Source organism: Astatotilapia calliptera, chromosome 14 (assembly GCF_964374335.1).
Source record: "Astatotilapia calliptera chromosome 14, fAstCal68.1, whole genome shotgun sequence".
NCBI classification, from domain to species: Eukaryota; Metazoa; Chordata; class Actinopteri; order Cichliformes; family Cichlidae; genus Astatotilapia; species Astatotilapia calliptera.
In genome coordinates this window covers 1,273,341-1,291,021 of record NC_137435.1, presented here as the reverse complement: position 1 = coordinate 1,291,021, position 17,681 = coordinate 1,273,341, and the positions used below count along the sequence as shown (strand labels likewise).

General features: G+C 44.2%; 2 protein-coding genes across 3 annotated transcripts in view; one reads left to right on the top strand and one right to left on the bottom strand.

Moving 5' to 3' along the window:
* ece2b (endothelin converting enzyme 2b) overlaps nucleotides 1-3,183 on the top strand; it is a 33,405-nt gene extending 30,222 nt beyond the window's left edge. For both annotated transcript variants that reach the window (XM_026191604.2, XM_026191602.2), the window contains one exon: nucleotides 207-3,183. In XM_026191604.2, the coding sequence (XP_026047389.2) occupies nucleotides 207-383 (177 nt within the window). In that variant the 3' untranslated portion in view covers nucleotides 384-3,183. The remainder of the gene's footprint in view (nucleotides 1-206) is intronic.
* Nucleotides 2,781-17,535, bottom strand: LOC113036509 (scavenger receptor cysteine-rich type 1 protein M130-like). Its single transcript, XM_080289172.1, has 8 exons — nucleotides 17,380-17,535; nucleotides 16,068-16,373; nucleotides 15,714-15,995; nucleotides 12,151-12,456; nucleotides 11,797-12,078; nucleotides 7,449-7,778; nucleotides 4,463-4,554; nucleotides 2,781-4,373 (listed from the first exon to the last, which is right to left on the bottom strand). The coding sequence occupies exons 1-8, from the start codon at nucleotides 17,399-17,401 to the stop codon at nucleotides 4,257-4,259; spliced, it is 1,737 nt and encodes a 578-aa protein (XP_080145298.1). The 5' UTR covers nucleotides 17,402-17,535; the 3' UTR covers nucleotides 2,781-4,256.
* Between the last annotated feature and the right edge of the window lie 146 nt (nucleotides 17,536-17,681).

The following is a 17,681-nucleotide window of genomic DNA, read 5'->3' as shown; positions in this document are numbered from 1 at the left end:
TCATTCAACTCAGAAAATGTCAAACGCCATCCGTTTCCTGTTACCACTGGTGTCCCCCAGGGATCTGTCCTCGAACCTCTTATAATAGTCATCTACTTCCTGTTGCTCAAAGGAAGTAGATGATTGTGAGACATTTGATTAAAAAAATGAAAGAAAATGCTGCATCGAGATTTGTCCCTTCTCAGATTTCTGTTCTGTTCTTTTAGGTGTGGTGCTCAGTTCGGACACCAGAGAGCGCTCACGAGGGCCTCGTGACCGACCCCCACAGTCCTCCCCGATACAGAGTCATCGGCACGCTCGCCAACTCTCCGGACTTCAGCCGCCACTTTAACTGCCCCGAAGGGACACCCATGAATACGGGGAAGCGCTGCGAAGTCTGGTAGTCAGACCTGAAAGGACCAGCTCGGGGTGGTGCAGGAACGGGGGGGGGGAGTCTGTCAGCTGACGGGTTGACGGGCTCGTTAGTGTCTTAATTAGAGTTCAGGTTCTTTCATGGGGTGGGGGGAGCAGGTGTAATCTTCAGCTTCAGTTAATCTGTAACTTGGTGACGATCAGACTTACTTCCTGTCTGGAAACTAAACGGACTCGGTGGACGTCACACAGACACGAAGGACTGACGAGGAAGAAGAAGCCACGTGGGCGGTGGCGATGATTCCTGCTTTTATCACGTTATTGATTCATAGTGTTATTAATGGGCTTTGGTTTGTGTGTGCGTGTGTGTGTGTGTGTGTGCGCGCGTTTTGTCCGTTGTGTGAAAGAGCTCTATAATTCCACCCCCTACGACATCACTGTGATGACCTCATACAAAGTTGAACTGTTACATAATCAGTCATGGCTGTGTGTGTGTGTGTGATTGGCCACTCAGTTATTGAGGAAGCTGTCGCCTGATTGGCTGGGAGGCTTTCAGTTTTAGGGGTGTAGATTAGGATTAAGGAGAGGAACGAGGGTTTCGTGGATTATTTATGAGGTTTTAAGCATTTAAAACACTTTTTCTCGGATTTATCTCCTCGGTCCGTTTCTCGTGTATATAATCTGTCAGAAATGTCGAAGTTGAATCCACGCTGTAACCACTGTTTCACTCTAAATTAAGACAGACGTGACATATTTTAAAAGGTTTTCCATCATTTTGTAATCTATTACAACCCTTTAATGAGTCTGTCGAGGATTGCCTTAAAGCCAGCGTTATCTTTAGGTAACACAGAGCATAGCTCACCTTCCAGTTTGCACAGTTTAACCGACTCACTACGTTAGCGCTCTGCAACCACTAAGTAACACACTGTTACCAGGAGACACAGCCTCACTTCCAGGTAAAGACCAGTGTCAGTGAATCAAACAGTGAGTAGAGAGGAAACAGCTTAAAACCAAAACCTGATCCTAAAACTGAGTTTGGAATTAAAATTTCAAAATAAAATGCAAACACAATCCTGTCTATGGTCTAGCTCACAAAAATAGATGATTTATTTGCAGTGTTTTGGTAGCTCATCTTTATCAGGTAAACGGTGAACCTCTGAACATCTACCACAGCGGTCTGGTTCACATGCAGCTCCACGTCACCAGTTTTCACCCATTTGCCAACAAAACAACTTAAAACAGAAGAAGTGGGAAATATACACTGGTGGGTGAAACTGGAGGTGTGGAGTGCGTGGTCCGCTGGTGAAATGGTGGATACTAAGAGCTTAGTGGCACAGGAAGTAGTGGAAGTCAATCAAATTTCCCAGTTGTATTTGTTTCTAATGTTTTATAATAACTCAAGTTTGCTGTTTCAAACACTAGTTATACAAAGAATCATAAATATACAAAAGTATGATGGAGTAAAGCTCACAGGACTGCATTTCAGATACAGTTGGTGCAACCGGTGAAAACACAAAACTGGAACACTTTATAATGAAACTAACAAGAAGCTCCACATACTCCTAATATACTAGTATAGATATCAAGCCACATGCAGCCATGTTTGTAGCCTTTGGATTTTTTTATTATTCTGTATTTAAATGATTTTCTATAGTTTTAAGCCATTCGGTGCGCGGGGAATGTGATTGGCTGTAAGCTTGCTGATGTCATGGCTTCTCTTGTCACAAACCATTTGCCTGATCTGTGAACGAGTCAGTGAGCAGGAGTCTGTCCTTGGAGCTCTGCATCTGTCCCACTCTTTCATTTTTTGAAATAATCGGCTGCTCACTGAGCTCGAGGTCTGATGTGATGTGAGGGTGGCGTGAACTTCAAAATGAGACTTTTGGTGTATAAATGGGTTCATCATCAGACCTCGGCAGTAAACAGCTGGACCAGGAGTGGGATTACCTTTAGAAATACTCAGAGTAAACATAAATATGAGAGACAGACTGTCGAAGTTAAAGATCCAACACACGTTAAACCTTCATTCGTTAAAGAACTGACGACTTGGTACCTCAGACTTCATTACCAACGATTCCTTAAAACATGGCTGAACTTTAGCTCCCGCCCAGTGCAGGCACATGACTGACGACAGGTGGCGCTCTCGGCCCGCTCACCTGAACCACAAGCTTAATATTCACGTTAAAGTCAGTGTTGTGATAATAACCATACACTGTGTATTGTCAGTGTTTGTGCATGTGTGGGTGTGCGTGTTTTGGAGTGTGTGCCGGCTTCGCCTCCCCCTATGACATGACCGTCCAATCCTACGCAGCTCCCGTGTGTGACGTCTTTTGTTCTGCAGAAGAAGAAGCTGCCTCCGGCGAAAGATGTGTCTGGGTGCGTTTGCGTGTTCTTGTATGTCTATTGTTGTAAGGACGATTAAAAACGTTGGTTCTCCACTTTGGGACAGATTTTCTGAGACCCTTTAGAAGCAGGGTTAGGTTATGAGTTGGGGGGGTGCATCGCATCTACAAGGGTCCTTGTGTAGGTGCAATGAAACAATAGACAGACAAGTGTGTGTGTGTCAGGAGTCAGAGCTGTGTAAAAATCTGTGTGTACAGTAAACAACAATAGAGCTGAAGTAGAAGAAACTGCTCATTTTAAACTCTGTGTCTGTCCTGAGGGGGCGTCAGTGCTCGTCCAATCACAAGGCTGCGTTTCAGGTGGCTGCTGTGGGGGAAAAAACACCTGAAGTTTTATCTGCTTTTATTTTATTGCCCGAGAATGTAGAGAAAAGAATGAGAAATGTTTTCTATCAGGCTGCAGAAATATAATAAACACTGAACACACTCAGCCACACAGTCCTGCTCTGTTATTACAAGGAAAGGTGGAGCACGGGTGGGGGTGCATGATCGCTTTGGCTCCACCCAGCATGTGAGTGTTTGAATGTAAGCTTGTTTACCTTCTCTGTAACACGGCTGCTGACGAGGATCAAATCAATCAACTAGAAAATCAATGAGAAAAGGCACTATTGAAAGTTAATGGTGTGCTGTCCTCACCCTCAGGTTCCTGGTTTTCACCAGCGAGCTAACAATGCTCCAGTAATCAGACTCATTTTCCTTTTTTGTGCTGATTTATTGAATGATGGCCTCTGACCTTCTCTTTGACCATTGTAAAACTGAAAACATACAAAATATTGTATTAGCTAACTAACATTGCAAACTAGCTTGTTACAAGCTTACTGCAAGCTAACAAGATAAAACTTTCATACTCAATTAAACAAAGTTTTAAACACAACAAGAGACAATTATTATTTAATCATCACTCATACTTACGGACAAATCTCATCCGAAGCAACATTTTCAGCTTGGAACGATAATGCTTCAGCATTACGTTCAGCCATCTTGGATTTTCCACTTCCTCTATTTTTCTTTTTCCAAAGTAATCAAAATAATATTACAAATCAGCCACTAGAGGGGGCTCTAGGGCAGATTACTAAACTGTATTATCCAGCGTAACGTATAAAAGGCAGAACAAATATCCTTTATTTATATAAAGTTCTGCCAGGAGAGCAGACTCTGCTCCACACTGGGGCCTCCGCTTCTCCATAGAGCGCCCCCTGGAGGAGCGAAGGAGGCCCACAGCCAAGCTCCCTACAGACCACCTCTGCATCCTGCAGGTCAAGCTTCACGCACTGAGGACCATCTCTGGTTACACTTCCCTGCAGTCAGTGTTGAACAGCAGGTACATTAGGGGCCAGTTTCTGTGTAAAAATGTGATTAAAAACCTGAAACACTTTGATGGTTTTGGACTTTTCATGCTGGCAGTAAGAAAACAACAGAATCATTCCAGCCTGACTGATTAACAGAATCTTTGTTAGAAAGAAAGTAAAATCTGTGACTGAGGTGATGGATGAGCTGAGAACTTCATCTGGATATGAGATGAGCTCCTTCCTCTTTAGCCGGCCCTTCTTCAGCTGCACCAACACCAAAATTAACCAGCTTGTTGTTCTCCGGTCTGCCCAGCTTCTGCCCCCTGCTGGCCTGGAGGGACATAAGCACACATAGATCAGACTGACTGCATCGTTCCTCTCTCAGGGCTTCGTTCTCTGATGCAAACATGTGTTCAGTACCTTACAGTAGAAATACAGGACAACGTTCTCCAACAGCAGGATCAGTGGCAGGACGAGCGCTCTGATGATGAAGCCTGTGGGATCTGGATGACCTGCGGGATCGAACACATTCACAGTCATCACGAGTCAAACAGCTGCCATTAAACACAAACTGCAGAGAAATCTGTGAACATCGTTTATCTGGACCTGAACCTCTGCTCTGAGGACAAACCCCTTTAAACCCCTCTGAGAATAATCTGTGACTGGAGCCTGCACAAGTTAAACTGAGTTTAGTGATACTTAAAAGTCAGAAAATGTTTTTCATCAATTAAAGACATAAAAAGCTGATTAGTCATGTGGATAAAATACATATATCCCTTCATTTATTGTCTCTTCCAACCATCCATGTAACATCAGGTGTTTCAGATCAGGTCATTGGTATTTAGGGAGTGATGCCTGTGACACTGAGGACCTGCTGTTGTCATTGGTGTTGAAGTTGTCTCATCATACTCTGGCCTCTGACAGTGGACTCATCTCTGTGCTTGTCCTGCTAGACCTCAGTGCAGCGTTCGATACTGTCGACCATAATATCCTATTAGAGCGATTAGAACATGCTGTAGGTATTACAGGTACTGCACTGCAGTGGTTTGTATCATATCTATCTAATAGACTCCAGTTTGTGCATGTAAATGGAGAGTCCTCTTCACACACTGAGGTTAATTATGGAGTTCCACAGGGTTCAGTGCTAGGCCCAATTCTGTTTACATTATACATGCTTCCCTTAGGCAGCATCATTAGAAGACATAGCATACATTTACACTGCTATGCAGATGACACCCAGCTCTATCTGTGCATGAAGCCAGATAACACACACCAATGAGTTAAACTGCAGGAATGTCTTAAAGACATAAAGACCTGGATGGCCGCTAACTTTCTGCTTCTTAATTCAGATCAAACTGAGGTTATTGTACTCGGCCCTGAAAATCTTAGAAATATGGTATCTAATCAGATTCTTCCTCTGGATGGCATTACCTTGGCCTCCAGTAACGCTGTGAGGAACCTTGGAGTCATTTTGACCAGGACATGTCCTTCAACGCACATATTAAACAAATATGTAAGACTGCTTTCTTCCATTTGTGCAACATCTCTAAAGTTAGAAATATCCTGTCTCAGAGTGACGCTGAAAAACTAGTTCATGCATTTATTACTTCCAGGCTGGACGACTGTAATTCATTATTATCAGGATGTCCTAAAAACTCACTGAAAAGCCTTCAGCTGATCCAAAATGCTGCAGCAAGAGTCCTGACAGGGACTAGAAAGAGAGAGCAGATTTCTCCTGTTTTGGCTTCCTGTTAAATCCAGAATTCAAAATCCTGCTCCTCACATACAAGGTCTTAAATAATCAGGCCCCATCTTATCTTAATGACCTTGTAGTACCATATCACCCTATTAGAGCACTTGGCTCTCGCTCTGCAGGCCTACTTGTTGTTCCTAGAGTATTTAAAAGTAGAATGGGAGGCAGAGCCTTCAGTTTTCAGGCCCCTCTTCTGTGGAACCAGCTTCCAGTTTGGATTCAGGAGACAGACACTATCTCTACTTTCAAGATGAGGCTTCAAACTTTCCTTTTTGCTAAAGCATATAGTTAGGGCTGGACCAGGTGACCCTGAATCCTCCCTTAGTTATGCTGCAATAGACGTAGGCTGCCGGGGATTCCCATGATGCATTGAGTTTTTCCTTTCCAGTCACCTTTCTCACTCACTATGTATTAACAGACCTCTCTGCATTGAATCATATCTGTTATTAACCTCTGTGTCTCTTCCACAGCATGTATTTATCCTGTCTTCCTTCTCTCACCCCAACCAATCACAGCAGATGGCCCCGCCCCTCCCTGAGCCTGGTTCTGCCGGAGGTTTCTTCCTGTTAAAAGGGAGTTTTTCCTTCCCACTGTTGCCAAAGTGCTGCTCATAGGGGGTTATATGATTGTTGGGTTTTTCTCTGTATCTATGAAGCGCCTTGAGGCGACTTGTGTTGTGATTTGGCGCTATATAAATAAAATTGAATTGAATTGAATTGAATTGAATCATACTATTATCTACACAACATTCTCTGGGGTTAGGGGTATGTCTGGTATTACATTTTAAAGGTACCAGGAGTGATCAATCGGTGTATTTTGTGGAAATCAAGCAGCTGCTTGTTTCTGGTTAATCCTTTTTGAGTCAAAAAGCTGTCTCCAAACCCCCCCACACCTCATTCCTGGATCTGCCAGTAACTCTACAGCTGTTAGTGTCAAAGTGATGCAACCATATTGAGCTTGTACACATTTAACCGGCACAGCAGAAAACCAGGAAAATCCTTTATGGCCCAAGAAAAACTACAAACTACAGTTGGTCAACATCCAATCAAAGAGAAATAATTTGCTTTAGATAGACAAATCAAAGATGAAATGTTTGGCTACAGTAACTGTAGAGACATTCAGAACAAACCAATGGCAGATGTTAAAAAACAAACCATCAACCAGGCAGAACTATGCTGGTGTGTTGTTGCTTCACAGCATCAGAGATGGAGAGACTTCAGCCACTGATTCCACTCTGAACTGCAACATAATGATGACACATCTGTCTTAAAACTGAACAAGGACTAGATGAGTCGATGGGATAATGATCCTCAACACATGAACACATTCACCAATAAGTGACTCAGAAAGAAGAATTAGAGGAGGAAGGAGTCAACGCCCAGTTCAGCTGAATCCCGCTGGAGTGTTGTGTGACGAAGCAGGTGGCACACGCAGGAAAACCACCCAGAAACAACATTCTGGCTTAAACAGCAGTCCAGATGTTAACAGGATGTGCCTGGGAGGACTGATGTTTTGATTTGTCGCTGTGTAAATGAAATAGTTTTCAGAGAACCGGCGTTACTGTGGTAACCATTCATACTCTGCTCGTCACTGTTTCTGGCTGCAAACCTTTCAAAGTTAGATTTTACAGAAAATCTCTCTGCTTCAGCTCACCTGAGACAGTCACAGACAGCTGGCGGCTCTCAGAGGAGAAGTTGTGAGAAAAAACATAAACACGATAAAAGCAGCTGTAGTTTCCTTGGTGGGCGGGCTCTGTGACAGGAAACAGGAAGTGGGCAGAGTGATTGACAGCTGGCTGGGTGTAGTTGTATGCTGTGTTGGAGGAAGTGAAGGTGAGCTGGAAGGAGCCTCCTGGGAACTGTGGCTGGATGGAGCAGCTGATGGTCAAGCTAGAGCCCCTGGACACCCGAAGCCCCTGCTGCTGTGCCTCTGAGACCCCGTCCATGGAGGCAGGGACAATAATGCTTGGCTGAGCCAGCAGGTCTGTAAATGAACAGAGACCATGACAGGTGAGGTCATCATCAGAGGCCTTATGGCAAACAAAACAGCCTCTGAACAGCAGCGACGACGGACTGTAAACTGAGATACTGGATCCACCTTCAGGACCTCCACAAACCCAGTCACACAACTTCCTCCAGATGTTTGTTGAACATCAGCAGTTTATGGAAAGACTGAAGTTTGCAAAAAGTTAAACCTTTCTTTGACTCTTGGTGGCGCTGTCACTTGGTGTTCGCTCGCTCTGTGGTAGAGTATCACTCCCTGTTCCTGCTCAAACACAGTGGTGTTTCTGAGTAGCTTATTTGCTTAGCAATTTAATTAACAACTTTTAAATACATTCTTTTTCATAGTATAATCTTCACGTGCTTCACCCGAAGCACACTTTCTGTGTACTCACTACCTAATTTATAGCCAAAGTATTCACTCACTGTCTCTGTACTGTTTCGCTAGCTTAGCTTAGCTCGTAGCCAACTCGTTAGCACCATGGCTACTTCACCTGTCCCTCCTGCACTTTCTTGCTCATTGTGTCAGATGTTTAGTTACTCCTCGGCCTCCTTTAGCAGTAATGATATCTGTAACAAATGTAGCATATTTGCAGCTCTGGAGGCCAGGATTACTGAATTGGAGACTCGGCTTCGCACCCTTCATTCACCTGTAGCTAACCAGGCCCCTGTAGCTGGTGCAGCCGAAGATAGCGTAGGCCCCGCTAGCTGTTCCCCGGCAGACCCCAAGCAGCTGGGGAAAGAGGGCGGCTGGGTGACGGTGAGGAGGAAGCATAGTCCTAAACAGAAGCCCCAGGTACACCACCAACCCGTTCATGTGTCTAACCGTTTTTCCCCACTCTGCGACACACCCGCCGGGGGTCAAACTCTGGTAATTGGGGATTCTGTTCTCAGACATGTGAAGCTAGAGACACCGGCAACCATAGTCAATTGTCTTCCAGGGGCCAGAGCAGGCGACATTGAAGGAAATTTAAAACTGCTGGCTAAGGGTAAACGTAAATTCAGTAAGATCATAATTCACGTCGGCAGTAATGACACCCGGTTACGCCAATCGGAGGTCACTAAAATCAATATTGAATCGGTGTGCAACTTTGCCAAAACAATGTCGGACTCTGTAGTTTTCTCTGGTCCCCTCCCCAATCAGACCAGGAGTGACATGTTTAGCTGCATGTTCTCCTTAAATTGCTGGCTGTCTGAGTGGTGTCCCAGAAACGATGTGGGCTTCATAGATAATTGGCAAACCTTCTGGAGGAAACCTGGTCTTGTCAGGAGAGACGGCATCCATCCCACTTTGGATGGAGCAGCTCTCATTTCTAGAAATATGGACAAATTTATTAAACCCCCCAAAATATGACTATCCAGAGTTGGGACCAGGAAGCAGAGTTGCAGTCTTACACGCTTCTCTGCAGCTTCTCTCCTCCTGCTACCCCCCCAAAAACCCATCTCCATAGAGACTGTGTCAGCTTCCAAAAAGACAAAAAACAAACTAAAAACCAGCAACAAACAACTTAAACATAAACAATCACAAAGAAAGAACAATACAGTATCCACATCTGAACCAAAGAGTAAAACAGTGAAATGTGGATTATTAAATATTAGGTCTCTCTCCTCCAAGTCTCTGTTAGTACATGACTTAATAATTGATCAACAAATTGATTTACTCTGCCTTACAGAAACCTGGTTGCAGCAGGATGATTATGTTAGTTTAAATGAATCAACACCCCCGAGCCATTCTAACTACCAGAAACCTCGAAGCACAGGCCGAGGGGGAGGTGTGGCAGCAATTTTTCACACCAGCCTATTAACTAATGAAAGACCCAGACAGACTTTTAATTCATTTGAAAGCCTGATGCTTAGCCTCGTCCACCCCAGCTGTGAAACTCAGAAACCAGTCTGACTTGTTATCATCTATCGTCCACCTGGGCCTTACACAGAGTTTCTGTCTGATTTCTCAGACTTTATATCTGATTTAGTTCTGAGCTCAGATAAAATAATTATTGTGGGTGATTTTAACATCCATGTAGATGCTAAAAATGACAGCCTCAACATGGCATTTAGTCTGTTATTAGACTCAATTGGCTTCTCTCAAAATGTAAAAGAACCCACCCACCACTTTAATCACACTCTAGATCTTGTTTTAACATATGGCATAGAAACTGAACATTTAACAGTGTTTCCTGAAAACCCTCTGCTGTCTGATCATTTCCTGATAACATTTACATTTACAATAATTGATTACACAGCGGTGGAGAGTAGACTTTATCAAAGTAGGTGTCTTTCTGAAAGCGCTGTAACTAAGTTTAAGAATATAATCCACCCACTGTTATCATCTCCAATGCCCTGTACCAACACAGAGCAGAGCAGCTATCTGAACGCTGCTCCAACAGAGGTCGATTATCTTGTTAATAATTTCACCTCCTCACTACGTACGACTCTGGATACTGTAGCTCCTGTGAAAACTAAGGTCTCTAATCAGAAGTACCTGACTCCGTGGTATAATTCTCAAACACGTAGCCTAAAGCAGATGACTCGTAATCTGGAGAGGAAATGGCGTGTCACAGATTTAGAGGATCATCATTTAGCCTGGAGAAATAGTTTGCTGCTTTATAAGAAAGCCCTCCGCAAAGCCAGAACATCTTACTATTCGTCACTGATTGAAGAAAATAAGAACAACCCCAGGTTTCTCTTCAGCTCTGTAGCCAGGCTGACAAACAGTCAGAGCTCTTTTGAGCCAACCATCCCTTTAACATTAACTAGTAATGACTTCATGAACTTCTTCACAAATAACATTTTTATCATTAGAGAAAAAATTACCAGTAATCATCCCACAGATGTAATATTATCTACAGCTACTCTTAGTACCATTGATGTTAAGTTAGACTCTTTTTCTCCAAGTGATCTTTCTGAGTTAGCTTCAATAATTACTTCCTCCAAACCATCAACGTGTCTTTTAGACCCCATTCCTACAAAACTGCTCAAAGAAGTCCTGCCATTAATTAATGCTTCGATCTTAAATATGATCAACCTATCTCTAATAATCAGCTATGTACCACAGGCCTTCAAGCTGGCCATGCATTGAGTTTTTCCTTTCCAGTCACCTTTCTCACTCACTATGTATTAACAGACCTCTCTGCATTGAATCATATCTGTTATTAACCTCTGTCTCTCTTCCACAGCATCTTGTCTTCCTTCTCTCACCCCAACCGGTCACAGCAGATGGCCCCGCCCCTCCCTGAGCCTGGTTCTGCCGGAGGTTTCTTCCTGTTAAAAGGGAGTTTTTCCTTCCCACTGTCGCCAAAGTGCTGCTCATAGGGGGTCATATGATTGTTGGGTTTTTCTCTGTATCTATGAAGCGCCTTGAGGCGACTTTTGTTGTGATTTGGCGCTATATAAATAAAATTGAATTGAATTGTCACAGATCGTGACTGTGAAGAGAAATGAAACACAGCCCCTTAAATATTCTCAGGGGTAACTCATAAGTAATGATTAGGAGTTTTCAGATCTTTTAAAACATTTTCATGTACTTCGTTCTCATGAGAACATTTCTCCTTGTTGAAGTGATTTATTTGTAGCTGTCTGGTCTACGCTGCTATAAGCTTTTGCTTGGTTAACTGCATGCAAACGACTGCTGAGTGCGACAGAAAGAGCAGCAGCAGTAAAACGAGTTAATGGGATCATTAAAGGTTTGTTTATTTGTAAGTACTAACGTCAGGTACTGTTAGCTAGGTTAAGTAGGTCACATACCAGCAAATTTCAACCTGAGTATTGTTCGGCAGTTCTTTTGCTTCCTCCATAGACTCTAGTGTTCAAATGTACAACTTCGTAAGAGTTTGCAGCTGGTTACATAAACTTTCTTGGTCTCGGTGCTTAAATGTTCCCTTCATAACTCTTTAAAATGAACTAAATCTATGTCTTCCACTAACAATCACTTCCTTCGTGTCACACCTTCAACTATTTTTCCCCCCGTTGTTTTTCACAAACTGTGTAATTGATGGGCTTACCTGAACAGGTGACACTGAGCACAGAGGAAGAGTAAGATGGTTCTACACATTCCCTTAGGGAAGATCTCAGCTTGAAACAATCAGGATTGATCTTCAACACAAATCTGTATGTGGACTTTTTTTTTCCAACAGAAACAGCAGAGCCACAGTCCAGATGTTCACAGAAGACACCTGCTGCCTTCAGAGGCCAGTCAGAGCCAATCACTGGTCTCCATTCTCCCAGGTGTTTCACCTCCAGTGTACCTGCACAGCGACTGGCTCCTCCCACCAACCTGACAGGCTCTGACAGAAAGCAGAGAGTCATCAGTGAGAGAACAAAGTGAGTTTGAACCAAAGCTGCAGCTCCTCTTCTACCTGAGCAGGTGAGTCCAGCAGCTTTGCCAGGTGAGCAGCTGCTTCTAGCTGAGCCTGAGCTTCTACAGTCCAGGAGAGCAGACTCATGGCCTCCACACTGGAACTCTCTGCTCCACACTGGAGCCTCCGCTTCTCCATAGAGCGCCCCCCGGAGGAGCGAAGGAGGCCCACAGCCAAGCTCCCTGCAGACCACCTCTGCATCCTGCAGGTCAAAGTCAGCTTCACACACTGAGGACCATCTCTGGTTAGACTTCACCTGCAGTCCGCCTGAACACAGACTGGAACCATTCAGCAGCCTGACAGAGTCTGCAGAGATCAGAGATCCATAATGTTCATGTTTCTTAGACTGTCAGCTAGATAATCTGCACATCTGCAGATTGTAATAAGAAACTCAGAGTAAGAGCAAAGTGTTTTTGTTCTGGTACCCCAAAAGGTCGATTCTGTTCATCTGGATGTAGTGTTCAACCTTTTGGGATTTACTTAGCTGGATGACTGAGCATCAGGACTTTGGAGCAGGAAGATAACAATGAATTAGATTAACAACAAAAACTACAATAACATCCATTCTGTCTTAATTAGATCTGCATTTCTTGGCTAATAATTCAGTTAGTGGAAGAATGGGGTCCGTACCCGCGTGCTGTGCTGAGTACCGCATGGTTTATGGATATCACAACCAACAGCATCAGTTACATGCACAGGAGCCACGCTTACCAGCAGGTACAGAAAAAACCTTGCTGTGAGGTGACAGTGCAATGTGCCACTGCACCTCCACGTTGCACCAGTTTGTGGTGTGTGAATGTACAGTCCCGTTTAAAATCACTTGGAAAATGGCGAAAAAATCATTGGATTTGGATCAGGGGAACACGAGGGATGGTCCAAAAGTGTGATTGAAGAAGTCCTTCAGCATTGTCCTGTTGATAAACCCGGGCGTCACCACACAGACGAGCAGTGTTGGTCACGTTACTTGAAAAAAGTAATCAGTAACTAATTACTGATTACTTCCCCCAAAATGTAATCCCCTTACTTTACTGATTACTTATTTTCAAAGTAATTAGTTACTTTTTAAAAATATGATTTACAACCTGAAGAGGTGATAAAGCGAGAGATCTTTCAGCCCAATTCTACTTTTTCTGCATAATCCATCATACAAAATGTAATCAAATGGAAAAGTCTCTTTTTTTAACTTGTTTTATTAGTTTTAACCTTTTAACTTTATGCATCAAGCAAAAATTCTCTGACTGGAAGAAATTAGTTTAACATTTAAACCTATTTTCTGCACATTCCAGCTCATAAAATAAAATATTTTTGTGTTTACACTCAGTCTTTCAAATAGATGCAAGTAAAACACAGCAGAAAATAAATAAAGTCACAGACTCAGCGGCCCTGTTGCTCTATTTTCCCCTCTATTTAGGGGGTTGGGAAGCGTATCTGTAACCGGAAGCTCGCCGGTTCGATCCCCTGGGCTCTCTGTCCTGGTCGTTGTGTCCTTGGGCAAGACACTTTACCCTGCCGCCTACTGGTGTTGGCCAGAGGGGCCGATGGCGCGATATGGCAGCCTCGCTTCTGTCAGTCTGCCCCAGGGCAGCTGTGGCTACACCTGTAGCTGCCTCCACCAGTGTATGAATGTGAGAGTGAATGAATAGTGGCATTGTAAAGCGCTTTGGGTGCCTTGAAAAGCGCTATATAAATCCAATCCATTATTATTATTATTATTATTATTTTCACCTGTAAAGCAGGAGTGGGGTAGGCGGAGGGTTACCCTGGTGCAGGTGTGCCGCGGTCAGTGGAAGAATCCGCGAGTTTCTCTGTGAGTTTCCCATTACGTCGTAGCTACTCGGTGCTTGTTGGAAGTTTAGGGGTTTTTTCGCTGTAAAAAGAAGTTTTCTTCCCACGCACAGCGGGCACTAATGTTTTTGTCACTTTTTATGGAATCAAACTCAAAGTAAGGTCAGTACTTCCACGCTTTAAACGCTGCACGCTCATACTCTCTCCCACACTCGATATATGATCCATTGTTGATCTGCACACAGCTGTTGTCACGAACGGCGCACTCGCTTACGTCACTGTCATGAGACACGCTCGCAATAAAATCACGGTTTTAGTAACGCAGTAACGCAGCGCTCCTACGGGAAAGTAACTGTAATCTAATTACCTTTTTTGCAATAGTAATCCCTTACTTTACTCGTTACTTGAAAAAAGTAATCTGATTACAGTAACGCATTACTTGCAACGTGTTACTGCCCATCTCTGCAGACGAGGGCCCTCAGTCATCAGGGATGCTCTGTGCATAGCCACATGGCCAGTGGCGTTTGATGCCCCTGCAGCTCCTGCAGCTCCGTTGTTCCACTGAAGGAAAAAGCACCCCAGACCATGATGGTGCCCCCCCCCCCCCCCACTGTGGGCGTAGAAAACACCTCAGGTGGGATCTGCTTATCATGCCAGTAACTCTGGAAACCATCAGGGCCATCAAGGTTACATTTGCTCTCATTGGAGAATAAAACTTTCCTCCACCTTTCAGCGTGCGATGTTTGGTCCAAGCGGTCATTTCTGTGGTGTCCAAGGAGACGAGGCCTTTGAAGGCGTTTTTTGTTTTTTAAGGCCCTTCAGTCTCAGATGTCGTCTGATGGTTGCTGGCTGCAGTCGGCTCCAGTAGCGGCATTGATTTGTGTTGAGAATCATCCAGTGTCTTTACGGACAGCCAGTTGGATCCTCCGGCTCAGTGCTGGTGACATGTTTGGGGTTTTCCACTGGACTTTTTTGTTCCATAACCTTCAGGATCATTTAAGGAATTCCAAATGACTTTCTTACTGCGTCCCCCCTCAGCTGCGATGGCGCGCTGTGAGAGACCCTGCTTATGCAATTCGACAAACCGATCACGTTCAAAAACAAAACTTCTTTGCCTTTGCCGTCAGAACGTCATGACAGTGACACCACCTGACAGAAAATGACAATGAATCCACAGTTTTGCACAGATTTGTCTTTTTTCCGGCCTGAACTTTGGATGAGCTGTAAAACAGTCTCAGTTTAAGTTTGTTTTGATTTTAAACTTTTGATCAGGGCTGAAACTCAAAGTATATTTTCATGATTTTCTATAACACAGGCTTCACCTCCGCCAACTGGAATTCCTGAGCTGGACCTCTGGACTGTGTCTATACTGCTGGATGTTTCCTAACACTAACTAGCTGTTACTTGTGTCTGTGTGATGCTTTTATGTGCTCTGTGAACCTAGTTTGATAACAAAGCTAGCATTAGCTGATAACACTTCAGAAAACCAACAAGACTTAAAGCTAAAGTCCAGAATTAAAAATATTTATATACAGTCTTCTGTCTGGTCAGTAGTGCAGCTTGATGCATTAACTTGGTCTGGACTGCGACTGATTTGGGAACAAGAGAAAATGACAGTGGGTCCTCTAAGCTAGCCAATAATGCTCAAGCTTCTTCTCAAAGGGGTATCCTTCGGACACAGCAATGGTACCACCTATTTACATTAGTCTAGATTGTATATCACCTGACATGGCTGCATATCTATCTTCTAATAACATTTATGAAAGTGATGGCCTTACCTGAACAGGTGAGATCAAGGATAGAGGAGGAGGACCATGATATTGCACACTCCCTCAGAGGAGATCCAGACTGAACACAGTCAGGGTTGATCCTCCAAACAGATCCATATGACTTAAATATCAGTCCTACAGAAACAGCAGAGCCACAGTCCAGATGTTCACAGACAACAGCTGCTGGTTTCATGGTCCAACCATTGTCATCCACTGGTCTCCATTCTCCCAGGTGTTTCACCTCCAGTGTACCTGCACAGCGACTGGCTCCTCCCACCAACCTGACAGGCTCTGACAGAAAGCAGAGAGTCATCAGTGAGAGAACAAAGTGAGTTTGAACCAAAGCTGCAGCTCCTCTTCTACCTGAGCAGGTGAGTCCAGCAGCTTTGCCAGGTGAGCAGCTGCTTCTAGCTGAGCCTGAGCTTCTACAGTCCAGGAGAGCAGACTCATGGCCTCCACACTGGAACTCTCTGCTCCACACTGGAGCCTCCGCTTCTCCATAGAGCGCCCCCCGGAGGAGCGAAGGAGGCCCACAGCCAAGCTCCCTGCAGACCACCTCTGCATCCTGCAGGTCAAAGTCAGCTTCACACACTGAGGACCATCTCTGGTTAGACTTCACCTGCAGTCCGCCTGAACACAGACTGGAACTATTCAGCAGCCTGACAGAGTCTGCAGAGATCAGAGACGCAGACACACAAGACAACGATGGCAGCAAACAACTATTCACTCATTCAGACTCACAACTCCAACATGAGTTCATCATTAACAACAGAATGTTATAGCAGCGCACGCTGGGCTCATGTCAGCATCACGTTTAGATTTTGTACGCAGATTTTTGAATAAAGCTTTGATTAGAAAATGTTCCAACGCTATCGAAAGGAGCAGGGCTGAGTACCCAGGGGAAAGAGGCCATGTGACCATGTTTCTCTGGCCTCCTCTCATACACTACACAGCTCTTTCTCCTCTTGAGCTCATGATGAACAGGTTTCTATACAGAAACAGGATTGTGGCAGTCTGCACGTTACAGGTTGAGGCTGATTTAGAATGATACCGATTCACTGACATAAACATGGAGCTACGAACAAGTTTAAGTTTAATAAACTCCTACAGTGATCTTACATGGACACTTTTTCAAATTCTTTTTGGCCTTTTACTTAGACAGTGAAGAGCAGACAGAGAGAGAGGGAACAACCCCTTTCCCCCATTCATTCAATATATTTTTGGATTTCTTTAACGAAACTTTGCTGTGTCTGGTCTCATCATTCACACCATCTGGGCTCCATAGCACTTTTCCTTCAGTCAGTTAAATTCACCCACTGCAGTAAAACTAGCCCTTAAATAACTTTGTGTTACATGTGGCCTGATGTGTGAATGAATGGGTTTTGTGTTATTTAATTGGGTATTTTCTGTGTTTTGAAAGGTCTGCGACCAGAAAAACATGAAGTTTATTAAGAAAAGTGGTGTCAATGTTGCACATCCTGTCATTGTTTCAAAAGATTTCACCTGGCTGTGAAAAATGAAAAAAATAACAAGCTAAAAAGACCAAGTCAAACAGTAAAAACTGGAAACCAGCAGCTCAGAAACCCATCAAGCTGAAGAGGGAGCACCGACATGCTGGTTGGTGATTGGTCCAGAGAACTCCTGAAGTCCTGCTGGACAAAGTCGCTGCACTTACCTAAACAGGTGAGATTGAGCATGGTGGTAGAGGGTAACAGTCGTAAACAGTCCCCCAACTTAGATCCGGACTGAAAGCAGTCAGGTCTGAACGACCATACGAGTCTCCGTGGGGACTTTCTCTCTTGTACAGAAACAGCAGAGCCACAGTCCAGATGTTCACAGACCACAGCTGCTTTCTTCAGGGTCCAGTTATAGAAGTCTACTGGTGTCCATTCTCTCACGTGCTTTATCTCCAGTGTACCTCCACAGTGACTGGCTTTTCCCACCAACCTGACTTCATCAGGCTCTGAACAGGAAGCA

Excerpts from the sequence above, each read along its gene's own strand:
- LOC113036509 (XM_080289172.1), bottom strand. The coding sequence starts at position 17,401 with ATGCTCAATCTCACCTGTTTAG. Across the intron at positions 16,374-17,379 it reads GCTCAATCTCACCTGTTTAG|ACTCTGTCAGGCTGCTGAAT; the intron begins GTAAGTGCAGCG and ends TGATCTCTGCAG. Across the intron at positions 12,457-15,713 it reads CCTTGATCTCACCTGTTCAG|ACTCTGTCAGGCTGCTGAAT; the intron begins GTAAGGCCATCA and ends TGATCTCTGCAG.